The 17,043-nt window shown below is 48.2% G+C and overlaps 2 protein-coding genes across 8 annotated transcripts; both read left to right on the forward strand.

Annotated features, from left to right (window-relative positions):
• Window positions 1–23: 23 nt before the first annotated feature.
• Window positions 24–4,607, forward strand: LOC117896712 (G protein-activated inward rectifier potassium channel 3). Of its 7 annotated transcripts, none has more exons than XR_004649046.1 (6): window positions 24–522; window positions 811–1,067; window positions 2,986–3,260; window positions 3,329–4,111; window positions 4,172–4,300; window positions 4,365–4,607. XR_004649046.1 is itself a non-coding variant. In XM_034805171.1 (5 exons), exons 2-5 carry the CDS (start codon window positions 811–813, stop codon window positions 4,460–4,462), a joined length of 1,413 nt encoding a protein of 470 aa, XP_034661062.1. In that variant the 5' UTR covers window positions 24–535; the 3' UTR covers window positions 4,463–4,607. The 7 variants fall into 7 exon arrangements, 3 of the variants coding, with proteins under 3 accessions (XP_034661062.1, XP_034661061.1, XP_034661060.1); XR_004649047.1 differs by having other exon boundaries at window positions 25–522; window positions 4,175–4,300; XM_034805171.1 differs by lacking the exon at window positions 4,172–4,300 and having other exon boundaries at window positions 24–535.
• A 7,413-nt stretch (window positions 4,608–12,020) lies between these two features.
• Window positions 12,021–12,775, forward strand: LOC117896713. The gene has a single exon (XM_034805172.1). It carries the CDS (start codon window positions 12,142–12,144, stop codon window positions 12,529–12,531), a length of 390 nt encoding a protein of 129 aa, XP_034661063.1. The 5' UTR covers window positions 12,021–12,141; the 3' UTR covers window positions 12,532–12,775.
• The last annotated feature ends 4,268 nt before the right edge of the window (window positions 12,776–17,043 follow it).

Raw genomic sequence — 17,043 nt, forward strand, 5'->3', positions numbered from 1 at the left:
TGTTTAGTTTGAAACATTTTCTTGCTGTCGTCGTCGGCGGTGGCGGCAGTCGGCCGTCATTTAATCCATTGGACTGACTTGCGGATCTCTCTCGGTGTCGCAGTCGCAGTCGCAGTTGTTTCTGTCATCGCTGTTTCTGCTTCTGGTGTCGGTCGCGGCTTCTGTTTGCTCTGCGCTCACAGTGTTGTGTGTGCTGTGTGCCCTGTGATCTCTGGGGCTCGTCTCATTCCCGGTCCGGCGAGCGGCGCTGAAACAAAGCGAGTCCCAATCTGCAGAGATCGTAAAATTATATTTATTTCGGCCGTTTCGTCGCTCTAGTTGAATCGATACACGGGCCACAGTGATATGTTGGAGGTCTTTAGCATAACAAAAGGCCATCCAACAAATGATCGGCTTAAAGGTGTCAATTAATTGAACATTTGTTTGCTCATAAAAAGGTGCTAAAATTATCTAAGCTAAAACGTGCCCGGCCAGCAGTTAATTTCAATTCACATTCCTAGGGTGCTTTGTGTGTATTTGAAGGTATTCAATTAAGGTATTCTTAAGTGTTTGATCTCGTGAAGAGTGCGCAAAATCTCCAAGTGTTAAACCCCCATTTTGGACTGTTTATATTCCTATTACGTTCATCCCTCGTTGTTTACCTTTACAACATCCGCAAAAATCTGATCAAAATCAGCTGACATTTCTCGCACCTGCCTTGCACTTATCACAAGTTTCTGTTTACCCACTCGGCGGTATACTGATACTCGTATAAATAAATTTAATTGAAAAAGTAACTCAAGCGGCTCCTCCAACCGACACATCCCACAGATGCGCTTCAATTTCTCGAGCCACTCGGCTGCCCCAGCAGCAGCAACAGCCACTCCAGCGACAGCAGCGACAAATGGCAACGAGAAGGCCTCGGCCACCCAGCCCTTGAAGAGGGCCATTGAGAACGATCCCGATTCGTTGGACAGTGTGATTAGCAATCCGCAATCGTATCCCATCACCATAGTGCCCAATCGCCCCGCGAGCTTCTATGGAGTGGCGCCCAATGGCAAGGCTTTTCAGCGCCAGGCGAGCTGCAGGTGAGTCTGAGGGATGGAGGAGGGTGCCGACGGGTTTTTGTCTAGTCTAAGTAGCTCAGTCAATAGTTGAACATTAGTTAGAGCGACTCTAATTGGATCAGCCAACTTTGGGGCTGTAGTGGGAACTGATGTTGGCCTGGCTGGAAGCGTGTGGCGAGGAACTTCAGTCGAGTGTGGTTTCGCGAACTCAGAACGTCATAAGTCAGCAGCCAGTCACATCCTTCAACATGCAGGTGCCGCTCAGCGATGTCCAGGTCCTGCACGATCCTGCCGATGCGGAGACCATAGTCGGAAATGGTGGCGGCGACCAAGAGGAGACCTTCGCCCACATGAAAGAGTGGAAGCGGCAGTACATGAGGGGCATCTCGCACACGCCCTCCCAGGCTGGCGTCTATTACGAGGCCCTCAAAGGATCCAGCCACTCGTTGGCCAAGGGGTGCGCATGTCTAATTGTGATAATTGAACACAGAATCGTTCTGTACAGTACAGTGTGTCTTTCCGGATTGTAATTAGCTCGTCAAGGGGTCTGACATTCAACTTGAACTTGCCGACAATCAATGGGACTGGGCCTCTCGTCTGTTGTTATGACTGCGTGTCACGTTGTCGCATCTCATGGGCTGCTTTGTCTAGCTGATTAGCAGCGTGTTGCCCGCCGCTTGCGGTTGTAATTTATCTTGTTCCGCCCACAGTTTTTGTATTTTTGCAACACACATCCACCTCACTGCAGATTGAATTCCGTCCGATTTAGGGGCACGGCCAGGCACCAGGGGTAAACAGAGGTGTATGCTGTCTCTCCCAAATCACGGTGATTTGTTCTCACATTTGTCACTCGTTAAACGGTTTGGCTGAGGGTTTCCCACTGGAACATCTCTCTCTGGCACTTCCTTCCCCTTCAATTGTCGGCAGCTTCAGAGATTTTTCGGCTACTGCGTTGGCGGCTCAGCGTAGTGAAAACAATCAAGAATTAAGTGAGTGCCGACAAGCCACACTGCGAGATAATGAATCATCGCCAGAGAACTACTGACACATATACCACTGACCGAGCGTTAAATTCGATTAGCGACTATTAATGCCACCGGCACAATGCCAATTAATCGGCTCTGGCTCGGGCTCCGACTTCGAGTGTCAATGGGGGGTTAAGGCAATTTGCAGCTGAGCGCTGCCATCCCATGTGGGTGTTGCATTCCAGCCCAGAGCAGGCAGACAGCCCTATTAAATCGCATAGTGACAACTCGTGGCAATAAGTAGACACAATAAATCAGGCACTTTGTGGGTGAGCTGCAATTAAACCAGTAATCGGGGAGATAGGCTGCGATTTCTCTGCGGCCGGTTCTGATCTGGTCGCCTTCCGACATTTCCATTGTTAATTAGATGCAATTCTCGCTGGCTCTGTCCAAATCCAGCGACTGCAAATGTGCACACTTAATTTACACAAATTAAACAGGCAATGTCTGGACATCTAATTCTAGCTGTCACTTCCATAAATCATGGACAGCAAATGGCATTGAAATGCTAAGAGGAAGCTCTAGATCAAAGAGAGATCTTAACTTGAAATTTAAACTCACTCTGTCAGCTTGAACTAAAACCCTGGTGTAGAGTATCCCAAGTGTAGTGTCTATTTCTTGTATAATTTTTCAAATAATTACATTTTTTCAATATTCTCTATGCCGATCTGGGAAATTTAATTCAATGTAATTATTGCGTGTATTCTACATTGTGGTTTATACTTAAATGGTGCATACTTTTAAGCTGCGCAATAAAAATAATATTTTTCGCCTGAGCTGAAGGTTTTCGGTTGGTTTTGTCGTCCCATACATCTACGCAAAACGCTCCATTGTTGCCTTCAAATCCTTTCAAAGGGAAACGTCTGGGCAGACATTTAGATTCTTTAATTGATCTTTAATTTTCCCCCCAACAGATCTCGCAATTTTCGTCCTGGAAGCATGCGGCGGGTGCGCAGAAGAGCCGTGTTCAAGAACGGCGACTGCAATGTGGTGCAAAAGCATCTGCAGAGAAGGCGACTGCGCTTCATGCAGGACATGTACACAACGATGGTGGACTGGCAGTGGCGATGGACGCTGCTGGCCTTTGCACTGAGCTTCGTTCTCTCGTGGCTGTTCTTTGCGCTCATCTGGTGGCTGATCATCTACACGCACGGGGATCTGGAGGAGCTGCACATGCCGGACAATCAAGGTGAGTGGAGCAAGCAGCTAACCAGCTTTCTAAAATAGAGGTTATCACATGGGTTTTGCTTGTTACAGAGGAGTCTGGATGGGCGCCGTGTGTGTCGGCCATTGATGGCTTCACCTCCTGCTTTTTGTTCTCCATTGAGACACAGCACACCATTGGCTACGGTGTACGAACTACATCCACTGAGTGCCCCGAGGCCATATTCATGATGTGCTTCCAGTCCATCTACGGCGTAATGTCCTCTGCCTTCATGGCGGGCATTGTCTTTGCCAAGATGACCCGGGCCAAGCAGCGGGCACAGACGCTGCTCTTCTCCAAGCAGGCGGTGATCTGCCAGCGGGATGGTAGCCTATCGCTGATGTTCCGAGTGGGTGACATGCGGAAGTCCCACATCATCGGCGCCGGCGTCAGGGCCCAGCTGATTCGAACGAAGAGCACCAAGGAGGGGGAGGTGATGACGCAGTTCTTCACGGAGCTGGAGATCGGCAGCGATGACTCGGGCTCCGATTTGTTCTTCATCTGGCCTATGATCATCGAGCACAAGATCGACGAGAACTCGCCGCTCTACAATCTGAATGCCACGGACATGCTGCACGACAGGTTCGAGATTGTGGTCATACTCGAGGGAACGGTGGAGTCCACGGGCCAGTCCACACAGGCTAGATCGAGTTACATCAACACCGAGATCCTGTGGGGGCACCGCTTCGATCCTGTGGTGCTGTACAACAAGGATCTGCAGGCGTACGAGATCGACTATGCCCGCTTCAACGAGACCACACAGGTGGACACGCCCCTGTGCAGTGCTCGGGAGCTGAACGAGATCTACAAGATCCAGGAGGGCTTCCGCACACCAGGTATAGCATGGAGCCACCCTGTAATTGTTCTTCCTAATGTGTTGTCCCCGTTTTGTCCAGCAGAAACCACCTTCACCATGCGTCAGCTGTCCCACAACCATTCCGATCAGGCCTCCTAGAGCCCGTGCCCCGTGTGTCTCGTCTTTCCATGTTCCATGTTGCTATAGTTTGTAATCGTCTCTGTTCTATGTGAGTTCCATTCGTCTATCATTACATACTTTACCCAAAATGTATGATTATTGCTCCATTTCAGCTTCACATACGATCCGTTCGCGGCACTCGAGTTCCAGTTCCGGCTACCAGTCGCCCCAGGACCGTCGACTGCGCTGGCAGCTCTCGGTGCCCTTGTAGAGGCTCCACTTCACTCCACTCCTCTCCACTCTACTCTATCGACACTTAAGGCAAAGCTAAACTTCTCTTACCCATACGAAAATAAGTTAATAAACGCTCGAGTCCAAATTGCATGTCCCTGGAAGTCCATACAAATGACACATAATTGCCTCTCTCTCTCAGTCGGCGGGGCAGTGGCAGTCGCAAGTCTCAGTGGCAGTTGCAGTTGCAGCTCTTTGCGGTCCAACCCACTCATTAGGCATCATTAATAATCCGGGCATATCAATGCAAAAAGGTGCCAAAAATGTTGCACACCTCAAAACAAGTTCGTTGCCCAAGTCTTTTGTTTGTGGGCGACACTCCAAAACACTCCACTGCGGTGGGTTACTGGTGCTGCCACGTTACTGCCGGCAGAATGGGCACTCGGATTGGATCTGATCTGGCGCTAAGGCTCAACATTCATATCCTTTTAATTGAAATTGAATCAATAACTCTTATTTGCGCAAACTAATCAACACTAAATTATAACACTCACAGAAACAACTCGAATATTTATTATCACATTTATCACGGGACAGCGCTCCCCTTTGACTGACTTGGGTGGGGATAGGTGTAGGGGGTACGGGGGTAGGGGTAGGACTGGGCGGGAGTCTAATGAAATGTGGGTGTGGGTCAGATGTATGGTATGCCCCATGCCTTGGCCATAAATACAATGCCAAATTTCAGCAACTCTATTACAACTCACCCGAAAACAAAAATTACACAAGAAAAAAAACAAAACGCTCAAGAAAAATGGCTTAAACGAAACCGAAATGAATGTTGGCTGCCAAAGCCTTGCGGCGAGGGATGGGTGGGGAGTGTTTGCAGTCTTGTGGTGTGGTGTGGTGCAGAGTGGGGTGCTGCCTGCTGCAGCGTTGAGTGCTGCACTGCGTCCTTAACCCACTTCTATCGCGGTGGCAGCACTAGAACTTGCCAGCAGCTGAGCGGCGGTGGCGGACGTGGGGCGAGCTTTATGTTTAATTACTTGTTAAATGTTTTGTCGCTTTTATCAGCACACATGCTTAAGAGCTCCATTAGCCCCTGCTTGAGCACCCACTACTGCCAGCCTGCCCAGGCTCAGACTCAGGCCCCCAACTCTGTAGCTCCATTGGAGTGACATGCGTCTCTATATGCCGGTGGAAGCCATGTCCCCATACCGTTTGGCTCTTGTGATTGGCTTCGACGAAACGTGCCCGCCTGATCGAAAGAATTAAAATATTATTCGCGCATGAAACGTTGCAGGCACCGAGCGCCGCATGTGGCACTCTGACTCTGGCTTCGACTCTTGCTGTGGCTGCGGCTGCGGCTGTGGCTACGGTTGTGGCACGTTTCGAAGACAAAAGGCGCCACCCAAATGGCTCCATCCACTCCAACCCGCAGGTCATAGCTGCGCCCCCCGCCCAAAATATAAATATATCTGCCAGTTGGGCCAAACAATTTTTCGTGTAATTTTTAATGTGCGCCAGAGACACGTGAACAAATCATGGGCCACAAACGTGGTCGCTTTGTCAGGCTAAGTATGTCGAAAACTCCTCGAATTTGACACAGAAAGAGGCAGACGCCCCATGAGCTCCGAAATTGGAGCACATGGAGTGGCAGTTGGAGTGGAACTGGCAGCTTCCCATGGCCCATGGACACGCCTGATATTCCATGCATAGGCAACATTTTATTGGCAAGACCAAAAAACCCGGGACTGGGACCATAGCCTAATAAAGACATCAATTTGGGCGATGACTCAAGTGGGTTTCTCGCAGGGATTCGGGCCGGGAGGAGCTGGTGATAAACGAGGTTGCAAAACAAGCTTTAAATTAACTGCGGCGGCCCGGGCAGTGCGAACAAAACAAAAGGTAGAACATGCTACATAACTCATCCATAATCAACACTGTTTACATAAATTTCAAAAATTATTACACGGCAACAGTGGCCAAGGGCCTGCAAAACCAGGGAACTCCATCAGTCTGAGGATCGGTTCGGGACAGAGGGACTTTGACTGGGACTGGGACTGGCTTTGGGTCTGAAGCCTGGAACTGGAACTTCAACTGTGACTGGGTATGCGTAGTGGAGTGCATTGTGGATACTGGTGGAGAGCGCGTGATGAATGCTTAAATAATGCGCTTAACCCTGTGCGAACATAATTTATGGTGTGCGGATATGCATGAGTGCCAGTGCGAGTACGAGTACGGGTATGGCTGTACGAATACTTGTAAGTACGAGTGTACGAGTGTATGGACAGTCGGTCAGCAACACACGCTGTTTTCATTGTTATTACACGGACGTTGCCGTTGCCGTTGCTGTTGCCGTTGACCAATCTGTACCGCTGCCCCTCTGCCTCTGGGCTTGTGTTTGCTGCCATTTTTACCAAATTGATTAATTACGGTCATTCTGGGCAGGCAACGGAGGAACTTACTCGTCCATATGCACGGATGGCCCAGCAGCCGCTGCATAAGTAGCATAAAGTGCCATAAAACGCTGGCCAGCAAGCCGCCAGGCAACATCGGAGACTGTGGCTGGCGGCTTCAAGTCATTTGCCACTAAGGACAAAAAATGAAATTACTCAAGCATAACGAACGAGCCAGGGATCTGCTTTGCAGTCCCATAGTCTTGCCGCTATATGCCGCAATTGATTTAAGTTACTTCCAAAACGCCAGAGAGGAAAGAGGGGACTACCACATACTACATAATATACCTAGTTATATGCATATACCACGATTATGTACTTATAATTATGAATAGCCGCGGGGCGTGCTGCATGTTCTGCTGTAAATAATAAGCATTTTTAATGTCGCAACAACAATAACTGCTGGCCGGACTGGGGGCAAAATAATGCTTAACACGCCGTTGCTGCTGACATGTTTGAGTTGATGATGCTGCTGCACCCCTCGGGCTGGACTGGGACTCGGGATTCGGGTTACTCTCCCTGCTTGAATAATATTGAAATTAATTATTTCTGATGGGAATTATTAAGTAATTTTTATACGAGCCGACCCGCAAGCCTGCTGTTCATTGGCTCTCTGTTTTATTTTGTGCTCTTTTTCTTAATTAATTATATTTATTAAATAACATAATAAATTAGCGCTTGCACTTGTTGTTATGCTTGCTCCAATTAAGGAAGTGCCACTCCACGAAAACGCTCAGGCCTGAAACGAGATCGAAACTGGAGTCCCCGCCAAATTGGCTATCGGCTCGACCGGTTTCCTTTCAGCTCATTTTTTCCGTTTCTTGGCTTTGTTGATAACGCGCTTTAATTAAAAATCTGCATACATTTTTGGGCACTGCCAAGTCTCGATGTTTTTGTTGCCCCCTTCCCCCCACCCCATTTGATTTTTTCAGTTCGTTTTCTTTCTGCGAAGACACGCCGAAATAAAAAAAGAGAATATCAAAATCAAAAGCGGTGCATGCTCTTTTATGACAGATCTCACTTTAAAGTTGACGTCCGGACTGTCAGAAAATAACACTTGAAGTCTGTGGAGAAGCAGCAGTCCCCCACGAACCCTTCCCCTTGCCCATCCACTGCCCGGCTCCTTCCAGAGGCAGTGGCGATTTTTTTGAATTCGTATTATTTTGGTGGCTTTTGATGTGAAGTGAAGTTAATTTAGCGAACTTCAACTGACACAAAAGAAATTGCTCAATGATATATATACTTGGACATTTAGAGCGGTACAAACATAAAGGTTGCATATTTGTACATCTGTATAAAAGGGCAAGGGCCTCTCTCAACCTTTAGCTGTAATGGCATTTTGATGAGAACGATGTTGCATCTTGGCTTAGTTAAGATTTTGGTTTGATAATGATGTTATTGAGTAACATATGTATACATATACATAATTGTATTCTTTGTTCTACAACAGTGAGATATATTGATTGATGATTTGCTCTTGCATCTTTATTTCTGTGGGAATAATTAACGAAGAGACAGTTCATTTTTGCACGCTTATCCTTCATGGTTGGTTTAACTGTCTGTTTCTTAAATTACAACATTTAAATCTGACTGTTTCCTCATTGAAGTTGAAGCAGAAACTCGATCAGAAAGTTCAGATTTCATGTCATTAGCAAACTCAGGAACTATTTATATGAGAATTTGTTCACATGTGCTAATCATTTGATCTAGAGGCCCTACAAAAGCGAAAAAAAAGATAATTTGATGGCAACAACACAGAAGAGTTCACTTCTCGCGTTCCCAAAGAGGGAGGGCCCCGAACCTTTCACATTTACACATAATAATATTTTGTGCTTTGGTTTTTTGGAAAGTTACTCGAAATGAGATGAGATCGGATGATCTGAACTGAGCTCAGCTCAGCTGATGTGGGGATGGGAATTTGTGTGTGATTCTCGCAAAGGAACGTAAACAATTTGCAAATGGGCAAAAAGATGTGCGTCGTGGCTTTATCTTAATGATGCACAATAAAATTATGGCAGCAATCGGCAGAAATCAATAACAGTCGTTGCCTGTGCCGTTGCTGTTGCCGTTGCCCACTTGCAGCAGAGAAAGTAATTATTGGCTGGCCAAGTGGCTCCGACACCCATCAAAATCAACGGACGTCTCTTATCCGATAAGAGGGGCAGTCCGGGGTTGGCTGAGAGCTGCCGGATAAGGCGCGGCGCAGATGAAAGTCGCTTGGGGCGTGCGTTAGGATGCGCAGCGTTGGAATCCGTCTCCAGCCTCCTGGGGATGCTGGTGTGGCGGCTCGTTTGCGCCCATCGTCACTTGATTGAAGGCCCAGAATGCAGAAGCAGGCAACAAATCAACGCCAGGCCCCATCGTCAGCTCCACACCGCAGAAAGATGAACTGCTTTTGCTGCAGATTGAGGCAGGAAACCATGCAAACTGACCTACAGCAGCAAAATATGCAGGAGCAAGAGCAGGAGTAGAGGAGGGATACAAGTGTACCAACCAGTCCCTCAGAGTTTTATTGATGCAAATTGCACGCCCAGGGCCCTGTAATCAGCTCTGTGGCCGAGGGCTGAGAGCTGTGTGCGTGTAATTTGAGCGACAAGTCGATCCCTTGGCAAAAATCCGCATCTCGATGGTGGAATTGGGTCACATTTCGTAGCGTGGAGCCCGACTCACTTAACTGCGATGATGGGGCACATACATGGCTAGAACAGGGACGCCACCTAGTGCTCGTTGGAGTCGTTTTGATTGACAGAACCAGTGTTCCTTCGATTCGCCCTTCGGTTCGGGTTGAGCCTTGTCCTTGCCATGTAAGCGGCTTTAAATAGCTTCAATTACAGCTGAAGATTGCATAATGCTGGGGTTCGTTTCCCCCATCTTTTGCATTGGTGGTGGTGGCCGTTGCTCCTGTTTTTCCCCTTTGGGGCTTTGAATTTAATATATCTAGACATCGGGCCGACTGGCTGACTGGCAGGCTGGCAGGCTGCCAGAGAGCTTGACGAACGACAACGGCAACGGCACGCCAGGAGGTCATGTCACAAAAATATCCATTAACACATCATAAAAATTAAAAATTAAGAAACCATACGAGTCGGCAATAAAACCGCAATGCCTGTAAAATAAAATATCTGTACAGTAAAATAAAAACGCCAAGGCATGCCAAGATAATCGCAGAGCCGACAGACAGTGAGAAAGAGAGACCGAAAGACCGAAAGACAGAGAGACGGACGGGGAGAGAAAAGTGAAACCGGTAATTATGCATTATGTATGCACGCCACCAACGCTGTGGATTAAAATGGGGAGACGTTGCTGGATGCGAAGAGAAGGAGCCGGAGAGCTGGGTAGCTGGGTAGCAGGATGGTCAGCCCCGCAGCAACACAAAAGTCAAAGGGGAAGGTGGCGGCAGAGGCAGAGGGCAGCCGCAGGGTACTGGCACTGGCACTGGGTACTGAGAGCCAGCTTACTGTCTGCCCACGCTAAGTAGGAAATACATTTCTGCGCTTTTCGGCAATTTACGTGCCACGGCGCGCGACCCGCAAACAAAAGACTTAAGCGTCGAGCCTGCAGTACCATAAATTTCACTTAATTGCATCAGGCAAAACCAGAATGCATCCAATCGATAAACAAAAAAATGCAGCCACAAATAAATGAGTTCAGCACGCAGGCAAAATGCTTAATGCCATCAGAGACAAAAACCAGACCAGCGAATAATATGCAAAGCACATAAAATTAAGTAAAAACAAAAGCCCAGGCCACAGTCCCAGGCCAGAACTTTTATCTCCGCTTCGATAGTGATTCCATTGAAATGAAATGCATGTAGAGCAGGGCTTGGACTCTCTTCTTCCGGCTGCTACGAGTACACGTATTTATCTTCTTCGTCAGCTGAACATTTGTCTCCAACAGTAGCAGCAACAGCATCATCATCATCACTGAAGCAGTAGCTCATTTTCATTGTGTTGCATGCGGAGGCTCAAGCAGGGGACTTCAGTTTTTGGAAGGCAATGACAGTGAATATGCCACTCGCAATTTTGTGGTTCTCCAATTTTTGTTTTTGTCTTTTTTGTTTGCAGCCCCGTTGTAAGTGTTAAAGTCAACAATCGTGAGAAAAGAATTTTATTGTTGTTTCACCTGGGCCTCTGTGTGTGGGGCTGCACTTTTTTCGTTTCGTTTTCATTTTTGTGAATACTGAAGGTCACTTGTGCCTTGATTGCAGCGGCCGTTGTTGACTTGAGCCGCCGAGTGGCTGCGATTTTGTGAAGTTGAATTCTGTTTTCGTATCTTTTTGGCCTTTTTCGACTCTACTCTCGCCTTTGCCGCATACGAGTACGAGTATGAGTATGAGTATGATGCCTGCCAGCGAGACAGCCGGAAAGCCAGAAGACAGCCATCCAGCGGGCCAGCCAACAGCCCAACCAACAGGCCGGGCCATGCCAGGGCAGGCAGCTCAGCCTTTGTGGAGCTCACTTTTGTGGCCGTATTTCTCTGGGTTATGTCTCCGTTGTTTTTTTTCTCGGGTTTTGTTTTCTTATTCCTCGCTCTCATGTTAAATTGTCCGTTTCATGTTTCTGTTTAAATGTCAGTTGTAATTTGTTGTATTAACCCATACCACATGAATTATGTTTAGTTCGAATGTAATTGATTTGAATGCAATTTGAATGGCAACAGCAACAGCAACAGCAACCACAATGGCAATATTAACAATAACGTCTACAGATACAGCCAGAGCCACAGCTACAGATACAGCCACAGGAGCGTCGCCGGCACGGCAAATTGAAAATTGCCCTCAACTTTGGCCAAGATTAAATGGAATTATGCAAAAGAGCTGCCTGGGAACAAGGCCTGATCGCAGCTAAAGCCACCACGAGTCGAATGAGAACTTCATCAAGAACTAGGCGCAGCGGGATGAGGTTGACTTTTCCTCCATGCTACAATCACAGCAGAATGCAAAACAGCAAAGAGCAAATACTCACTTAACACCACTGTCTGTCCGACTGTCAAGCTAAATAAGTAATGGGTTAATATTTAGGTCATTCCCGAATATAGAAAATCTACATTTATGTTGACAACCCTGGTAACAATAGGCCCTGACAGCCGCTGTCATAATTGAAATGTATCAACATTTGTAGAATTTAGCCTACGTTGTAAGTTTCATTCTGGATTTGTACTCCCTAAATCAGCAGTTTCAGTTGAAGATCGATCTTATCACACAATTTTTTATATATTTTGTATATTTCAAAATAAAAATAAATTATCACGCGAGCTCCGAAAAATGTTTCTAACTGAGACCTTGACAGATAGTGTGTGCATATTTTGCCTAGACGAACAGCGACGGCCACACCGGATACCCTGCGGACACTCATTCTGCACGGAATGCTTCGAGCGCTACTTGCAGGTGGGACTTGACACTCGCTGCCCCTTGTGCCGGCAGGACTTTCGACCCCATGCAGGAGGAGAGCCTCCCGATAGTGCGCCCAACATTGGGCAATACACAGTGGACGAGGACGACTTGGCCATGGACCTGACTGAAGACTTTGGATCCCTTTCCAGCACTGACACTCTGCAGACAGACACTCTGTGGCTGACCCTCACAGAGCAGGAGTGCCGCTTCTTCGACGAGCTCTACAGGGAGGTGCAACTGGAGGACGAGCAACGACTATAATACATAGATCTCTGAAATTACTCTGTTACCGAACAGTCTGGTGCTCGAACGGAGCTTCTTAATGGACCTATTTAGGGTGGCGCAGCCAAAGTACTGGAACCGGAACTGGACCTCTCCAAGAAGAAGCCGGAGGAAGGTGTGCTCCTGGTAGAACTGTGATATATGTTATTCTTTTTTTCGTTAGTATTTAAGTAATTTATTAATTGCCATTAAATAGCGTTTTAGATATTCTATGAAACTTTATCATCAGCTGCGGTAAAACTTTGACTGAATGTCAGGCAACCTGTTCCAAGAATATGCTCAAATGTGCCACACCCTACAGGTACCATTACAAGAGTAAATCCATAAAATGTATGAGCGCCCATCAGACACTACAACTAGTCTCGGGTTGCCATGTTTGCAGCGCTATCTGGAATCTCTGCTACCCAGTGACTGCTCCTCCATCTGTGGCTGCTAACGCTGAGCCATCGATCAGCATTTGTATCTCCAGCTCTGGTCCAACCGATTCTGGCAGCGGCAGGCGCAACTTAATTAGACGCTTAGACTGGCTAATTGCCAGTCGCAGGACTTGCCGCTCTGGCTGTGGCTGTGGCTGCGTCTGAGGCTGATAAATTGATAAGCTTCGGCTGCAGATGAACAGCTAATGATGGCCATTAACAGCAGTGACAGCGGCAGTCGCAGCACAGCCGACTGAAAAATGGTGCAAAAATGTTTATTAAATGTTCATGACTGACCGACGCGTCGGTCAGTGGAGCAGCAGGCAGGCAGGCCGTGCCAGACTTGACCAGGCCTAGCCCAGCAGCACCCAGCACACAGCTTCCAGCTCCCAAGAGCGGGCTTCGGGCTCAGTTGAGTGCCTGGGCTGCATTTGTTTGTTTGTCTCTTTGGGTCTTTATCTCACGAATCATTTTTGGCTGGCCATTTTGACAGCGTTTTGAGTCAACAACATGGCGCATGCAGCAGATACAAATCTAAGCGGCGCATTATGCAACGGCTGCGGCAATAGCCAGGGCGATCGTGCAATATACAAATGCTAAAACCAAAAACTATCTCATGGATTTGCGCAATTTGTCATCCTGGAATCAGCATCGGCATCGGAATCTGTATCGGAGTTGCTGTGGAGAAGAGTGGCCAGTGGGGGCACGGGGCACGGGGCATGGGCACTGGCAGTGCGTGTGTGCGGGCGTGGCCGTTGAACAGTTTTTATTGATAAGGCTTGCCAGGCCAGGCCTGGCCCGATGTTGCATTTAGTTGGCCAATTATTAATGCCTGTTGTCGCCGGTCTGCGTGTAATTTGTGGCAGTTGTACCAACCACTGCCGCTGCCACTGCTGTTGCTGTTGCTGTTGCAGTTACTGAAACGCGATACATATTGGCGATTGCTCATTTATGAATGTCCAGGCGATGGCCGCGATGTTCGATCGTCAATCTTCGAACTTAGCCATGCTTACATGTGATTTAACAAGCTAACAAGCAAGCGGCTTTATCGCCGATTAGCTGCACTCGATAAGAAGGGGCTTGGGGCTGGGCAAGTCGTGGCTGCCAGAAGAGTTCATTGAACGCGGCTTTCAACAGCTCGAGTAAAGCGTGGTGTGTGCACCATGCCACATGCAACATTTTTAGCATTTTTATTATCGCAAGTCATTTGTCAAATTGCTAAACTGACATTAAAGCCGCCTTTCCTGTGGGCTGATAAACCAATTTGACATTTCGCGGCGATGATCGATGGATCCCGCGCGCCTGATCCCGGGGAGTGAGTGCAGGCTGGTGACATTTTTGCGCCAATTTCGGTCGCTGGGCCATCAGTTAAGCCAGAGCCACATCAGGCATCAGACCTCCAGACCTCAGAGTGCAGCAATTCGCATTTTTCGCTTTCAGTTTTCCTGCAGTTTTTTCGGCTTAAGGTTTTTTTCGGTTTCTTCAGTTTCTTCGGTTTCTTCGTTTGGCGTTTGCATGCGTGGGAGTTGCACGAACTGTGTCGTTAAATAATGCTCCATGTTTGTCCTGCACGAGACCCGCGAAACACAAACCAAACCAAGCCAAACAAAACGACCAGGCCAACAAACAGACCAGCAACAACTGGAACTGGTTGGCCAGCGACGAGCGCGGAAGCGCTGCTAAAATGGCAACTGGAGCAGCGTTTTGGGTGGCCGGACGGATCGCGGAGAGTCCTACCTGGGTTGGGGTGTGCTGGGATGCGGGAACCGGGACCCGAGACCTGGGTTCCGGCCTTGCATTTGATGTTGATATTGCAGCCGCCGCTTTGTTTAATTGATAGACGACGACGACCCACGCTGCGGCAGCTTCAGCATCAGCCAGACCAGACCAGACCAGACCGTGCCACGCGGCAGTGGCACGCGATGGCTGCTGCTGCGGCTGCTGCTGTTGCTCTTTGCCAGGCCGCCTGCCAGTGGCAGAAAACCCATCGAACTCAAACTGTGCGCATGCGCGCATGCGACGCGAGGCGAGGCGACGTTGCGGCGTTGACAGATTGATGCCCCCTAACAGTGGAAGTCAGGGCCCCCGCTTCATTATTCAAATTACTTGTGTGTTTGTGCGGAATTTATCAAAGTCCTCCTGCAGCAGAAGAGGCAGACGATGGCCAAGAGAAAGAGAGAGAGAGCATGCGGCAGGAGGCTTGTGGGCCCCTCGTCTTTTTGCTCTTGTTGTGTGTGTGTTCGCGTGGGCGTCAAATGTTGCTTTCCTCTGCTCGAAATAAAACTATTTGCAGGTCAGTTAAGATAAGTCTTTGGAGCATGTAGTAGTACGTCCCAGACAACGTCCAAACTTTCCTTTTGGCTAAGGGCAGCCGCTCATTCAGCGGCGGCAGCAGCCTCATTCGGCAATGGTACTGAAACTGGAACTCCAAGTCGAAGTTAAAGTTGAAGTTGAAGTCGAAGTTGGAGCTGTAACTCTTACTGGAAATGTCTGCAACTGGGTGTGGCATAAATTCTCATAAATCTATGGCCCAAAAAATCAACTCGTGTACGAGTGAGTACATATGTAGATGGAGGTTGTACATACATATGTACATATGCTTGGCCGGAGTAATTAAAGCAGTTTAACATGTCTGAGTTGGCCAGTTTTTGGAGCTGTCACAACATCAACAAGCCTTCATTCATGCACTGCGACAGCCAAAAGCACAAGCCAGTTAGCAGGCCCAGCCAGTCCGTCCGTCAGTCAGTCAGTCGTTCAGTCAGTCAGTCATTCAAAAGCCAGCCAAAAACTTGCCATAAATCAACTCATTTGAAATGCATCAAAGGCAGCAATCAGAAACAGAAACAGTAACAGTAACAGTAACAGTTACAGTCACAGTCGGACAGAAACTGCCCCAAAAGAAAAACGCAGTCAGTTGCACAAATATTTTTACACGTTGCCAGCCAGATTTTCAATTGAAATTGAAATTGAACTAAAAGTGACAATGCGCGGGCGGGGCAACAGCCAACAAAACAAGCCCAAAACAAACGCTGTGCAACTGTCGATGCTGGGGCGTGTTGCACAATGTGTGAAAACAGGATCAAAGTCCTGCCTAAACATTTGTCAACCCAGCGGCGTTTATATAATCAACGATGCCATGCTGACGTTTTTTCCTTCTCTGTGTGCCCGCTCTTGTGGCATGAATATACACCAATTAAACAGTTTGTCTGCATGCAACGAACATGCATCAATCAAATGCCTGGGAGGACAAACATGTCGTCAGTCGGTCAGATCTGAACCGGAGCTTAGCTCCACTCTGATTTAACCAAAAAATATGCATTCGAGGTTTGCTCCATCGGTTTCCAATGTCACAAGAGAGAGCCACAGAACTGCGTGCTACCGTTTGGGGCAGCCCTCGCATTGCCCTAGGAATGCCAACGCAAATGCAAATGCAGCAGCCGCAACTCTTATGACAGCCGCCTGAGCCGCAATTGAAACTGCAACTGCAACTGCCACTGCCCCTGGGCTGGAGGCGTGGCTCTGACAGCACTGCTGCGACTTCGACTTGGTTATTATTAGCATCGTTTGGCCAGTGCTTAATTGATTTGGTTGTTGGCCATGTTAATTGACAGCACGCACGGATGTAACATTGCGATAGCCGCCTGACACAGGCCAAAACCAAAACCAAAACTAAAAATCGAAAAACCAAAAACTCGAAACCAAAAGCGCAGTTAGTTGGCCAGTCAGTCAGTTGTCAGTCAGTGAGGCAGCCACCGAGTCAGTGTCAGTCCAATCCCGTCCACTCCAGTCCAGTCAAGTCGAGTCACTGCTCCCACTGCAGCTCCCAGCGCCCAGTTCCTGCGACTGACCATCGATCGGATCGGGGCAGCGGGTGGTTCAAGGGGTTTTATGGGGCTCAGGCACAGCCTCAGCCTCAACTTGCAGGGAGTCGGTAAATTTCACTTATCAAGAGCGAAACAATTAACGGCAGTTGCACGAGTTATAAATATAAATGTCAGGATGCCAGACACTCCAGACACTCACTCCAGCCTCCGAGCCCTGAGATTCGTGAGCATGTTGACCCACATGCAATTGG

The sequence above is a fragment of the Drosophila subobscura genome, chromosome O (assembly GCF_008121235.1).
Source record: "Drosophila subobscura isolate 14011-0131.10 chromosome O, UCBerk_Dsub_1.0, whole genome shotgun sequence".
NCBI lineage: Eukaryota > Metazoa > Arthropoda > Insecta > Diptera > Drosophilidae > Drosophila > Drosophila subobscura.